At 65.1% G+C, this 12,419-nt stretch overlaps 3 protein-coding genes across 5 annotated transcripts in view; 2 read left to right on the top strand and 1 right to left on the bottom strand.

The window, feature by feature from the left end:
* On the top strand, window positions 567–8,394 carry PITPNM1 (phosphatidylinositol transfer protein membrane associated 1; the record flags this gene model as incomplete). Of its 3 annotated transcripts, XM_021402598.1 has the most annotated exon segments (23): window positions 567–781; window positions 852–973; window positions 1,837–2,058; window positions 2,165–2,479; window positions 2,673–2,768; window positions 2,878–2,985; window positions 3,093–3,154; window positions 3,239–3,483; window positions 3,635–3,824; window positions 3,915–4,022; window positions 4,102–4,232; window positions 4,426–4,604; window positions 4,921–5,091; window positions 5,163–5,315; window positions 5,433–5,581; window positions 5,655–5,765; window positions 5,926–6,042; window positions 6,229–6,377; window positions 6,488–6,637; window positions 6,861–7,044; window positions 7,119–7,247; window positions 7,325–7,565; window positions 8,257–8,394. In XM_021402598.1, coding segments are annotated over 23 exon segments (3,558 nt in total), but the record flags the coding sequence as incomplete, so codon positions are not given.
* AIP (aryl hydrocarbon receptor interacting protein) lies at window positions 8,214–10,369 on the bottom strand. The gene is made up of 6 exons (XM_021402600.1): window positions 10,239–10,369; window positions 9,972–10,151; window positions 9,551–9,739; window positions 9,303–9,479; window positions 9,082–9,223; window positions 8,214–8,992 (listed from the first exon to the last, which is right to left on the bottom strand). The coding sequence occupies exons 1-6, from the start codon at window positions 10,326–10,328 to the stop codon at window positions 8,787–8,789; spliced, it is 984 nt and encodes a 327-aa protein (XP_021258275.1). The 5' UTR covers window positions 10,329–10,369; the 3' UTR covers window positions 8,214–8,786.
* The window catches only part of LOC110401212 (scavenger receptor cysteine-rich domain-containing group B protein-like), a 4,158-nt gene continuing 1,952 nt past the window's right edge, over window positions 10,214–12,419 (top strand). Inside the window, exons 1-3 of the mRNA XM_021402049.1 lie at window positions 10,214–11,668; window positions 11,736–12,050; window positions 12,218–12,416. Of these exons, the coding sequence (XP_021257724.1) occupies window positions 11,239–11,668; window positions 11,736–12,050; window positions 12,218–12,416 (944 nt within the window). The 5' untranslated portion in view covers window positions 10,214–11,238. The remainder of the gene's footprint in view (window positions 11,669–11,735; window positions 12,051–12,217; window positions 12,417–12,419) is intronic.

Here is a 12,419-nt window from a genome sequence, read left to right on the forward strand (position 1 = left end):
GGGGTCGGGGGGATTCGGGGCTGGAGGGACTGAGGGGTTTGTGGATAGTATAGAGCTTGGAGGTTGTATGGGGCCCGGGGAGTTGTGTGGGATCTGGGAGAGTATGGGAGCCTAGGGCTGAGAGTGGAGATCAGGGGGGTTCAGGGCTGAGGGGTATGGGGCCAGTGTGGGCTGTATGGGGACTGTGTGGGGTCTGGGGGAGTACAGGGACGTGGGGCTGATGGTGTGTGTCCATGTGTTGTGCGGTTGGAGATTTGAGGTGGGGGTGAAGAGTATAGGGATACAAGGGCAGTGTGGAACCCGAGGGGTGCAGGAACTTGGGGTTGGAGATGGGGGCTGAGGAGGGTGTGGGGCTGGGGGTACAAACTCGTGTGGAAATGGAGTGCGGGGGCACAGGGCTGAGCCCGTTTATCTTAGCGTGCAGAGTCAAGCGGGGATCCCAGGAATAGCTGTGGGGCTGAGGTCGGGGGGATTTGTGGTTGAGGAAGGGGCTGCAGGGGCGGGGCTGGAACTGGCAAGACGGCAGGATTTGGGGTGCGGGGGCTCAGCCCACCCTCACCCCGCAGAAGAAAAGCCGTGAGGAATCGAGCGGCGAGGGCAGCGGGGTGGAGATCCTGGCCAACCGCCCCTACAGCGATGGCCCCGGTGGCAGCGGGCAGTATACCCACAAGATCTACCACGTGGGCTCCCACATCCCCAGCTGGTTTCGGGCCCTGCTGCCCAAGGCCGCGTTGCAGGTGGAGGAGGAGTCCTGGAACGCGTACCCCTACACCCGCACCAGGTGGGACCCCGTGGGAATGTAGGTTGGGGGCTGCCCGCTGTGCTCAGCCTCATCCCTGTGCTCCCTGTAGGTACACCTGTCCCTTTGTGGAGAAGTTCTCTATTGAGATTGAGACGTACTACCGGCCAGATGCTGGCCAGCAGACCAATGTCTTCAACCTGAGTGCTGCTGAGAAGAGGCAGAGAATCTTGGGTGCGTGCAGCAGGGGCATGAGGCAGGATCCGGGGCTCTCTGGTTTTTGCTTTCTCTGCTGACCTTGTGCTTTAGGGACAGCTTAAGTTAGCCTTGTAGGGGAAGGTGCCCGTGCCCTGAGCTCCCTGCCCAGTCCCATGGATCACCTGGAGACAGGGAGCTGGGGAATTGTGCCCCCATTTTGTCCTCTGCTTCTCCTGCCCCCCAGGGCTTTGCCCGGTGTCACTCCCCGTTCCCAGCCCCTCTGCGCTGGGTGCCTGGTGCAGATTGTTCCACCCCAGGGACATGTTTGTCCCTTGTTGCTGCCTGTTCCCATTCCTGGCAGTGTCGACATGGTTGTTTTGGGCGCTGGAGCGCAGCGCGTCACGCTCTGCTCCTAAAATGGAGGCCTAAAATAGGCACTCGGAGGAAATGATTCATCTGACCTATTTCTCTCATTGGCTCTTGCAGCATTGGGGATGTCTGGCTGGGTGGCACGGGCCAAGGCGGGCGACAAATTTCATCCCTGCCGCCATCACCACCAGGCGGTGAGCAGGGTTCCGAGCCGCCTGCTTTGGCCTTGTCCTCGGCACAACCCCCCCGTGCCCCTGGGGTCAGCACTGCCGTTCTCCAGCTGCCAAATCCCCACACTAATGCGCCTATGTGTGTCAGCCTGGCTCTTAGCGCGGCCACCCCCGCTCCTCCCGCCTCGGCCTCTTGCTGCCGCTCCTCGAGGCAGCGGGTCTGTCCCCAGTGTGAGGACAGCCCCCAAAGGTTCAAGGGGACGGAGAGGTGTCCCCTGTTGAGCGCGCAGCGTGTGGAAATGATTCACAGGGTGCCCCCAGCCTTATTCCTCACCCCTTTTTTTTTTCCTTCTACCCCAGACACCATCGACATCGTGCGTGACCCCATCTCCCCTGGGGAATATAAACCCGAGGAGGACCCCAAACTCTACCGCTCAGCCAAGACGGGCCGGGGCCCGCTGGGGGATGACTGGCTGGAGGCAGCCACCAGCGGGCCGCTGATGTGCGCCTACAAGCTGTGCAAGGTGGAGTTCCGCTACTGGGGGATGCAGTCCAAGATCGAGCAGTTCATCCACGATGTTGGTGAGCGTGGGGCGATGGCGGTGAGCCCAGGCCTTGTGGGGACAGTTGGTTTTTGGTAGGCGGGGGCCAGGCCTCGCTCACTTCCCCCCCCCTCCCCCCACTGCAGGCTTGCGCAAAGTGATGCTGCGTGCTCACCGCCAGGCTTGGTGCTGGCAGGACGAGTGGACTGACCTGACCATGGAGGACATCCGGCAGCTGGAGGAGGAGACAGCGCGGATGCTGGCACAGAAAATGGCCAAGTGCGGTGAGGCCGAGGAGCCGTCCACCGCCGGGCCCAGCCCTGAGGGGCGGCCGGAGCCAGGAGGTGCCAGCGGGCAGGAGGGCGCTGAGGCTCAGGGGACTGCCGACATCTCCCCCGATGACAGCTTTGCCAAGCAGTGGTCCACGTCTTCGCGTTCCTCCTACTCTTCTCAGCACGGAGGTGAGAACAGGAGGAATGCGGGACCTGTAGCTGCTGCTGTTCTCTGACAGAGATGCATCGGGACCCTTCTTTCCTGCCCCAAAGGGTGGCTTTGGTTGTCCCAAAGCTCTGGGTGGCTCTGGGTGCGTGAGCAGCGCTGTTGGGCAGGAGTAGGGGCTTGCTGCCCTCGGTGCTGACCCCGTGCCGCTGGCAGGTGGGGTGTCTCCTCAGAGCCTGTCTGAGTGGCGGATGCAGAACATTGCCCGTGACTCCGAGAACAGCTCCGAGGAGGAGTTCTTTGATGCTCATGGTATGGCAGAGCAGCCCTGCAGCACAGCACTGGGCTAGATTTGCCCTGTTGGGGCACGGGGGTATGAGCCGCGCTTTGCTCACCCACGGCCCCCTCCCTGCCATCGCAGAGGACCTGTCTGACAGCGATGAGGTCTTTGCCAAGGAGATGACCAAGTGGAGCTCCAATGACTTTTTGGACACGCTGGAGCGGCCGACGGAGCTGGATGAGAATCTGGGTGAGCAGGATGTGCGCAGCCTACCCGAACCCAGCGTGGGCATCCCAGGATGGGGCTGACCCGTGCGTGGACACCCCAGCCCGTTCACCAAGGATGTGTCCTTGCAGGGGAGGGACCCAGCACCTCCAGGACAGACGGCAAAGAACAGCCAGCATCCAGCTTCTCTGAGGTGTGTGAGCTGCTCGCCCCATCCCTTGTAGCCCCCAGCTGGGTCCCTGGCAGGGGTGCAGACGGGAGTGCTCTCCTCCTGCAGGGCGGCTCGGCCGAGAGCACGGTGCAGGCGTGCAGGATCCACGTGCTCTTCCTCATCCTCCACAGCGGCAACATCCTGGACCAGGGAGGGGGTGAACTGGGCTCCAAGCAGGCGGATGTGCAGACGTTGGCTGCCACCTTCGATGCTGTCACCCGTGTCCACTTCCCCGAGGCACTGGGACATGTGGCATTGCGCCTGGTGCCCTGCCCGCCCATCTGTGCCGCTGCCTACGCATTGGTCTCCAAGTGAGGATGGAGAAAAGGGGCTGTCCCCACGCAAGCCACCCCCAGGAGGGAGGTGGTGGGCTCAGAGAGGGGTTTCCCAGAGAACTGAGCATTGCAGGATGGATTGGGGACGTGGGGCAGCCCCGCTGACGCATCCTCGTGTCTCCCCCAGGCTCAGCCCCTACAGCCATGACCGGGACAGCCTGTCCAGCAGCCAGGACCACATCCCGCTGGCGGCCCTCCCGTTGCTGGCCACCTCCTCGGGGAGCTACCAGCACGCTGTGGGCACCGTCATCACCCGTGCCAACCAGGCCTATGCCGCCTTCCTGCACTCTGCTGAGGGCACCGGCTTCTGTGGCCAGGTGAGAGGGGTAGGAGGCTTGGGGGAGGTGTTGTCCTGGATTCTGGCTGGGGCTTGGTTCCCACTGGGATGATTTTTGTGCTGTCTGCAGGTAGTGCTGCTTGGAGACTGCGTGGGAGGCATCCTGGGCTTCGACGCGCTGTGCCAAAGCCGGGCGGGTGCTGGGGGCAGCCGGAGCAGCAGCCGCCGTGGCAGCCTGGTGGGTGCCTCTTTTTTTAAAACTACCAACCCGCGTGGCAGCACCTGGCTGCTCGCTGATTCTTCTTGTCCGCCTGCAGAGCACAGAGCCCATCTCCCCCGAACTGTGCGGCACCCGGGACCCGCTGGCCGACGGGGCGGACACAGCAGTGGGGCTGGGCCAGGCCAGCCCCGAGCCAGGGGACAGCCAGCATCCAGGTTCCTCGTGCAGGTGAGAGCAAGGGGCCTGTGGGAGTGCCAGCGCCCTCCATACTGACTTTGTGCTTTATGTCAATGACGAATTCCCCATCCATGCCTGGAGGAAGCATTGCATAGCTGCAGCAATGCTGTGCTGGGGCTCCCCTGCTCCAAGCAGCTTCTCTGGGCTAAAGGGGCTCCTGTGCCCACTGGCTCTGCTGTTGCAGCCCACAGCCTGGCGAGGCCCCGCTGGAGGCAGAGGCACCACGGAGCGGTGCTGCGGCACAGGATGGGGCGGAGAGCACCAGCACCCGCCTTGACTTTAAGGTATCCGGCTTCTTCCTCTTCGGCTCCCCGCTGGGGCTGGTGCTCGCGCTGCGCAAGACCGTCATGCCCGCTCTGGATGGTGAGGAGCCCCGCCGGCTGCGGTGCGAGCCCCCACACCTCCCTGCGGGGCTCAAGCCCTTGTCCTGAGTCATGCTACCTCCTGCTTGAGCCCCCCCGGACCTCTCCAAACAGTTCTGCTTGGGTTTTTCGCACCATGGCTGTGTGCATCTCAGTGTTGGCGCATGCCTTGAGCATCCCCTTCCTCTCTCTGTGCCACTGGTCTCCTGGCTCTGTCTCCTCGTCCTTTCCTCCCGCTGGGTCCCGCTTTCTCCTTCCTGTGCCCTCAGCCCTCCCGACTGCACGTCTCCCTGCCCTGACCCCTTTCTCTGCCCCAGTGGCCCAGCTGCGTCCTGCCTGCGAGCAGATCTACAACCTCTTCCACGCCGCTGACCCCTGCGCCTCCCGCCTGGAACCCCTCCTGGCCAAAGCCTTCCATGCTGTGCCACCGCTCAGCGTGCCCCGCTACCAGAAGTACCCACTGGGCGACGGCACCTCCTCCCTGCTGGGTGAGTGGCCCTGGGGGCTGGCATCCCCGTAGTCGGGGGCTGTGGGTGGCCTGACTCAGCGCTGTTTGCAGCGGAGGCCCTGCAGATGCACTCCGCCCTCTTCCTGCCCGAGGTGGACCTGGCTGCTCCCCCCACTCCCACTGGCAGCTTTGGGGGGGGCTTCTGGAGGGGAAGCGAGCCAGGAGACCCCCCTACGCCTGCCAGCACCAGCGAAGTTGTCAAGAGTGAGTGCCATCACCACCACCCATAGGCACAAGGGACTCGAGTGGCTTGAGCCCCTGGAATGGGGCCGGGCTGTGGGGCAATGCCCAGGGATGGACTAATCGGAGCTCTCCACGCAGTCCTGGAGCGCTGGTGGGGCCTGAAGCGCATCGACTACTCGCTGTACTGCCCTGACGCGCTGACTGCCTTCCCCACCATCACCCTGCCTCACCTCTTCCACGCCAGCTACTGGGAGTCCTCCGACGTGGTGGCCTTCATCCTGCGCCAGGTAGGGCACGCGTGGCAGGGCGTGCAGCGCGGTTACGCAGCACGGGCTGAGCCGTGCGGTGTCCCCTGGCCAGGTGATGGAGAAGGAGGGCCCGCAACCGGCTGAGAGTGAGGAGAGCTCCATCTACAGCCCCGCGTTCCCCCGGGAGAAGTGGCAGCGCAAGCGCACCCAAGTGAAGATCCGGGTATGGGCACCGCAGGGCTGCGTCGGGCTCGAGCTGTCCCCAGGTGCTGCGGGGTGATGCAGCCAGGAGGGTTTGCTCCCATCCTGGTGGACTCCACGTGCCACTTCGGGGGGGGCTTTTCTGGTTGCCACTTTCTGCTGAACCGCGCGTGTCCCTGCAGAACGTGACGGCCAACCACCGGGCCAGCGACGTCATCGTGTGCGAGGGCAAAGCGCAGGTGCTCAGCGGGCGCTTCATGTATGGTCCCCTGGATGTGGTGACGTTGACAGGAGAGAAGGTACTGCTGGGACATCCCCAGGGCCCCGGTGAATGGCAGTGACGCTCAGGAGGGGACAGGGCTGGCATTACCTGCGCCTAAATGGAAGGGCTGTAGGGACCAGGACTCCACGGGACCTTTTGGGATGGTGGGAGAGGATAGTGATGACTTGTAGACTGGGGCCACAGTCCTTTTCCCCTTCCTCAGGTGGACATCTACATCATGACGCAGCCGCTGTCGGGGAAGTGGCTGTACTATGGCACGGAGGTGACGAGTGGCAGTGGGCGCCTAACCTTCACCGTCCCTCCGGACAAGGCCCTGGCCATCGGCATCTACCCCGTGCGCATGGTGGTCAGGTGAGATGTTGGCTGTGTGCTTCTGGTGGGGTCACCTCATCCACCTCTCCTCCAGTGGGCCGAGGGAGATGACAGAAGCAGTGCTGAGCCTCCCTGCTGTCCCATCCCAGGGGGGACCACAGCTACGCGGAGGCGTACCTGACAGTGGTGGCCCCGGGCACGGAGTCGGTGGTGTTCAGCATCGATGGTTCCTTCACTGCCAGCGTCTCCATCATGGGCAGCGACCCCAAAGTGCGGGCGGGGGCTGTCGATGTCGTACGGTAAGCGTTCTCCTTACAAGAACGACCAGCTTTGTGCAGTGACAACCCCATGGGGGGCATCAGATCCATCCCAGGGTGTCCCGCTGTGACATGACACAGTTTGGTCAGCAGACCAACGTTTTGGAATGCGCTCAGTTAGTTGGGAGATGCTCGGTGGCTTCCAACCCACTTTTCAGGCGGGCCCCTGGTAACAGTATGTGTGATATGTGCCCCGATGTACCAGGCACTGGCAGGACTCGGGTTACATGATCATCTACGTGACGGGGCGCCCCGACATGCAGAAGCACCGCGTGGTGGCCTGGCTCTCCCAGCACAACTTCCCCCACGGCGCCGTCTCCTTCTGCGACGGGCTCACCCACGACCCACTCCGCCAGAAAGCAGCCTTCCTGCAGAGCCTGCGCTCCGAGGTGGGGCTGGGACACTGACCCCGGAGGCGGTGGGGAGGCTTTGACCCCACCCTCATGCTCCTCTCCTCGTGCAGGCGGAGATCGCCATCGTCGCCGGCTACGGCTCCACCAAGGACGTCTCTGTCTACAGCTCTCTGGGGCTGGCACCGGCGCAGATCTACATTGTGGGCCGCGCTGTCAAGAAGTTCCACAACCAGTGCCAGGTGGGGCGAGAGGGCTGGGGCTCCTGGAGGGATGCGATGCCCTCGCTGGGGTCTCATGCTGTCCCTGTGTTCCGCAGTTCCTCTCTGAGGGCTATGTGGCCCACCTGGCCCAGCTGGAGGCGGCTGCCCTGGTGCACTCTCCCAAAGGACCCCCTCGGCCTGTGCTGGGCAAAGGCACCTACGGCTGCCCAGCGCCCGTCGATTTCCTCCGCAAGCAGAGCCAGCTCCTGCGCTCGCGGGGCTCCAGCCAGGCAGAACGGGACGGGGGCCCCCTGCCTGCCCGTGCCAAGCCCCGCAGCGTCAGCCTCAAGCTGGAGGGTGAGGAGTGAATCTCTGCCGTTTTGCCCCCTCCCTGGACACAGCCTTCATTTCCCAAGGCGGAGCTGGAGCTGAGAGTGAGGAAGGTGCCGCACCCTGAAACAGTGGGGGCACAACCACACTGCTCTGAGCCTCCCTGGGGGCTGGAATGACCCCCTCTGGGCTGAGCCCCCCTGGGTCCTGCCTGCTGCCCTCCAGCTCTGCCTCTACCCTGCTGCCCCAGTCCCTGCTGGCAGTGCCCTGCGGGGTTTGCCACCCATCCAGCTCTGGGGTTTGGGGTGCTGCCCCCTAGGCTCCAGTTCGCCTTTCCCTGCCCCGGGCGTGGGTGGTGGTGGGACAGACACAGAGCCCCCTCCCTGCACCCTCGTATTTATTTCTGTTCGGTGTTGTTGGGGCAAGGGAAGGGCTGAGATTAAAAAAAACAAACAAAAGAAATGATTCCTCTGTTCTGTTTGTTTCCTTGTGAAATAAAGCGATGTAAAGCAGAGCCCCTGGGGCTGCCTGTCTGCTCTGTACCCCCGCAGCCTCAGGCTGGTGCTGGCCCAGGGCCCCGCAGGTGTCACAGGGGGCGATGGCACCCAACTGCTCTTCTTTGCCCTTCGCTTTTACTTGCTTATCTCTTAACAGCACTTTTTCTACGTGACCAGATGTCTTTCTTTGACGAGTTTTACTTGTGTTTATCTCGGTATAGCACGATCGTAGCTTTATATACGCAGCGGCAACAAGCAGTTCAGATAAAAAGTCGACAGCTCTGCTGCGATGCGGTACAGAGGAAACGCAGCTGCAAGCTGGCAGCGGCAGCCTTGCGAAGTGGCAATGCAGGATGTGGCACGGAAGGGGAAGAGATGGGGCGCAGCCTCGGCATCGGAGCTCTAGCAGCCGTCGATGGGCTCACCGAGACCCACACAGCACAGCTTGGCCCAACAGGAAGGATAAAAACCAAACAAGGAATAAGAAGCAGCGTGGAAGAGCGTCGGCTCGGGCTCGTTTCCTCCGTTGAATTTCCCAACGTTGGGGAGCCTGGGGCTCCGTCAGGAGATCCACACTTCTATCGCCATCCAAATCGTCCAGCACTCCACGCTGCGACTTCTCCGCCGCGCCGAAATCCCGTGCGCCTTCCGCCGGCTTCCGATAAACGTTGTATTAAACATTAATAAACATGGATAACCATTCCACATGTGGAATATCTAACAGAACCTGGCCCGGAGAGCGTGGCGTGCTCTACTGCGAGAAGATGCCCTTGAAGCGGATCTTGTCCTCTGCGTCCTTCTCGCGCAGCCGTGCCTCCAGGCTGCGCAGCTCCTTGCTGACCACGGGCCGCAGCGAGGGGTCCAGCGCCAGCACCTTGGCGAAGTCAGCCTGCGCCTCGGCCACGTTCCACACGGCCGCGTGAGCCTTGCCCCGCTTGAAGTAGGCTTTGACGTTGTCTGCGGGGAAGGAAACATCAGCTGGGGAGCGCAGGCCCCCCCCCCCCCCCCCCCCCCGTGCTCCACGTGCAGCCGGCACGGCTCCTTACCCTCGTACTTGTTGAGGATGGAGGAGCAGTGGTCCAGCACCTCGTAGTACTCCTCACACTGCAGCTTGCACTGGCAGTAGTTCAACAGCAGCGGGGTGATCTTCTGGTCCAGTTCGATCCAGTCCGGAGAGCCAGGCTGCTCCTGCAGGACAGGAGGGCAGGGTGAGCCCCGGCGCTGACAGAAGGACGGCGGAACCCCGAGGGCTGGAGGGGGAGCCCACCTTCATCTGCAGGTTCTTGAGGCAGGCGATGGCGTCGTAGTACTTGGTGGCTGCCTCCCGCACCTTGCCCTGCCGGTACAGCTCGTTGCCCTCCTGGTGGATCAGGGGCACGGCCTGCAGCTTCTCCTCGTCCGTCATGGCCCAGGGGTCCTGCTGGTAGGAGCCAGGCTCCTCCACCTGCATGCGCACGGTCAAGGGCTGCCCTGGGCCCCGGCCCATCGACGCCGTGACCCCGGGGCCCCGCTCACCTTGAGCACCTCGATGTCGAAGATGAGGGGCTGGGGGTTCTTCTGGAGCTCGTCCAGGTCCGGGTAGCCCAGCGAGTAGTGCTCGTGCAGCTGGGCGATGCTGCAGCAGTGCCGCTGCCCCTCCAGGGGGTCTTTCCCCGCCGCGATGTTGCGCAGGCTCTTGGCCACCAGCGGGTACAGCACCACATGCTGTGGGATGGGGTGGGGGGGGGGGGCTCATGGACCAGGCATGGGACCAAGAAGCCCCTGTGCGGGCCACGCCCCCTCCGCACCAAGCCACGCCCCCTGCCCAACTAAGCCCCGCCCCCTCCGCACCAAACCACACACCTCTGCGCTAAGCCCCGCCCACCTGTACCATAGCCCCCGTCCCACCTGTATTATGGCCCCGCCCATTGCCTATCCCCGCCCCTTCCGGCCGCACCTTGGCCTCGCAGCGGAAGCGGGCGCGCTCGCCGGGCCGCATGGTGCGCAGTATCGCCTCCCACACGGGCAGCTTGAACTTCTTCCCGGCGATCAGTTCCATGGGCTTGCCCCGCGCCCGGCTGTCATCCAGCACCGTCTCCTCGGGTCCGCACCGTAGCGTCCGGTAGTGGAAGGTGGCCTGAGAGTAGGCCCCGCGTCACCATGGCGACCGGCTCCGCTCCGGCGCATGCGCGCCGCCCCTCCCGCCCCGCGGCTCGGCGCTGACCTTGGTGCCGTCGCGGAAGTCGGGCAGCGGCCCGGTGCCCTCCCGCAGCACCTCCTTGTGCACGCCGTCCGCCCGCAGCTGCTCCGCCATCGTCCGCCGCCTCCGCCGCCCTTCGGCCGCTTCCGGAGAGCGAAGGCTGCGCCACAGCGCCCCCTGGCGGCGGGAGGTGCGCGCGGCTCCTCCCAGCGGGAAGGTCCGGCCCCGCGTTGCGCCGCGCGTTTCCCGCTGGGAGCGTTCCCCCTGGTGGCAGAGCGCCTGGCCGGGCTGGGTGGGCGTCCCACGGCAGGCCTCGGAGTCCAGATGGGGCATCACGAGGGCACAGCAGAGGGGGACGGCCACCTCCCTGCCTGCTGCCGCCCCGCTCTTGATATAGCCCGGGACACCGTTGGCCTTTGGGGCTGCGAGAGCACGCTGCGACAGCCCCCAGAACGGCCCTCTAGGGGACACTCCTCATCACCGGCCTCCACCTGGACACGGAGGCGTTGGCCACAGCCCTGTGGCCGCGGCCATCCCACCGACTCATTGCCCAGCCTTCACACCCGTGTTACTTCCTATTTCAAGGCCGCCTATTTCTTTGTTCGTCTCCACAAGAAGTGGAAAGCGTCATCAACCGTCATCGGACGGCACTGGGCTTGGCAAAGGGTTCATCAAAGAACAAGCATCGATGCGCAGAGGGAGGCCCTGCTTCCGTCCCGGCCCCACAGGTCCCGGTCCCCTTGGCCCCAGCTCTGGGACACGCAACACCGGGGCCTGGTGGCTCCCTTTGGGGACGCGCGGGCACCGAGCCCCCCCCCGCGGGGCTGCGCGAGGGCAGAAGCGGAGCTCAGCCTCATATTTGGGCACAGCGCATGTTATTGGCGGCTGGGCCCCGTCAGGCGGCAGATAACCCTGCTGATAACGGCTGCGAGGGGCCTCCGCCGCCCCCATTGGCTCCTGGCAGCGGGGGCTGCCTATATCTCCCCTCCCGCCCCGGGCTGCGCGCCGGGTTCTGTGGGGCAGGATGGAGCCCGGCAGGGTGCTGGGGCTGCTGCTCTGCGGGCTGAGCGCTGGGGTTGCGGCCGTGACGCGGCCCTCCCCGGCCCCGGCGACGTCCGGGTGGACGAGCGAGGCGGCCGTCCCTCTGCGGCTGGTGGACGGCGGCCATCGCTGCGCCGGGCGGGTGGAAGTGAAGCACGAGGGCGAGTGGGGCTCCGTCTGCGCCTACGACTTCGACTGGGACGCCCGCGGGGCCGGCGTGGTGTGCCGGCAGCTGGGCTGCGGAGCTGCGGTCAGGGCATCCCCGTTCGCCCCGTTCGGGCAGGGCGAGGGACGCATCTGGCTGCACCCCTTCAACTGCCGAGGAACGGAGGCGGCCCTGCAGGACTGCTACAACTTCGGCTGGGGCCGGCACTTCTGCGGCCACGAGTGGGACGTGGGGGTGACCTGCGCAGGTGAGGCCCCGCGGAGGGGACGTGGGGCCGGGGGCTGCGGACGCGGCTGATGCCGTGCCCGGTGTAGAGGCGCTGGAGCTGCGGCTGGCGGCCGGCGGGGGACCCTGCGCGGGGAGAGTGGAGGTGAAGCTGCGGGGACGCTGGGGCACGGTGGCGGACGGCGCCTGGAGCGTGGAAGACGCCGAGGTGGTGTGCCGGCAGCTGGGCTGCGGCTCGGCGGCCGGCGCCTATCACGGCTCCAAATTTGGCCCGGCGGAAGGTCCCATCAACCTGGTCGTAGTTCAGTGCCGGGGGGATGAGCCCGCGCTTTGGAACTGCAGCATTCAGGGCTGGGGGCCCTACGACGGCCATCACGACCACGACGTCGCCGTGGTGTGCCAAGGTGAGGGCGCGGGGGGGGGAACCCTCCCGGGAACCCTCCCTCGCCGCCCCCCGTGCAAACCCGCACCGGCCCCTTCGCCGTCGTCTGCTCCCCTAAGCGTGGGGCCGGGAGCGCCCGCCCCGTGCCCGCATCCCGCCGCCTTCTCTCTTTCTTTCTCTTTCTCGCAGCCTACGCCGGCATCCGACTGGCGGACGGCGGCTCGCCCTGCGCCGGGCGAGTGGAAGTGGAGGAGCGGGGAACGTGGAGGCCGCTGTGCGCCGAATCTTGGGAGCTGCCCGACGCCCACGTCCTCTGCCGCCACCTGGGCTGCGGCCCGGCCGTCTCCGTTCACCCGGGGGGGCACTTCGGGGTGGGGAAGGGGCCGCCGCG

This window comes from Numida meleagris, chromosome 6 (assembly GCF_002078875.1).
Source record: "Numida meleagris isolate 19003 breed g44 Domestic line chromosome 6, NumMel1.0, whole genome shotgun sequence".
NCBI lineage: Eukaryota > Metazoa > Chordata > Aves > Galliformes > Numididae > Numida > Numida meleagris.

What these genes read in the sequence shown, in the direction of transcription:
- AIP (XM_021402600.1), bottom strand. Translation starts at nt 10,328, where the DNA reads ATGGCGGAGCAGCTGCGGGCGGACGGCGTGCACAAGGAGGTGCTGCGG. An exon ending in GCTTCCGCTGCGAGGCCAAG is followed by an intron (nt 9,740 to 9,971) that starts GTGCGGCCGGAA and finishes CCCATCCCACAG; the next exon opens with CATGTGGTGCTGTACCCGCT. An exon ending in CATCCTCAACAAGTACGAGG is followed by an intron (nt 8,993 to 9,081) that starts GTAAGGAGCCGT and finishes CCTTCCCCGCAG; the next exon opens with ACAACGTCAAAGCCTACTTC.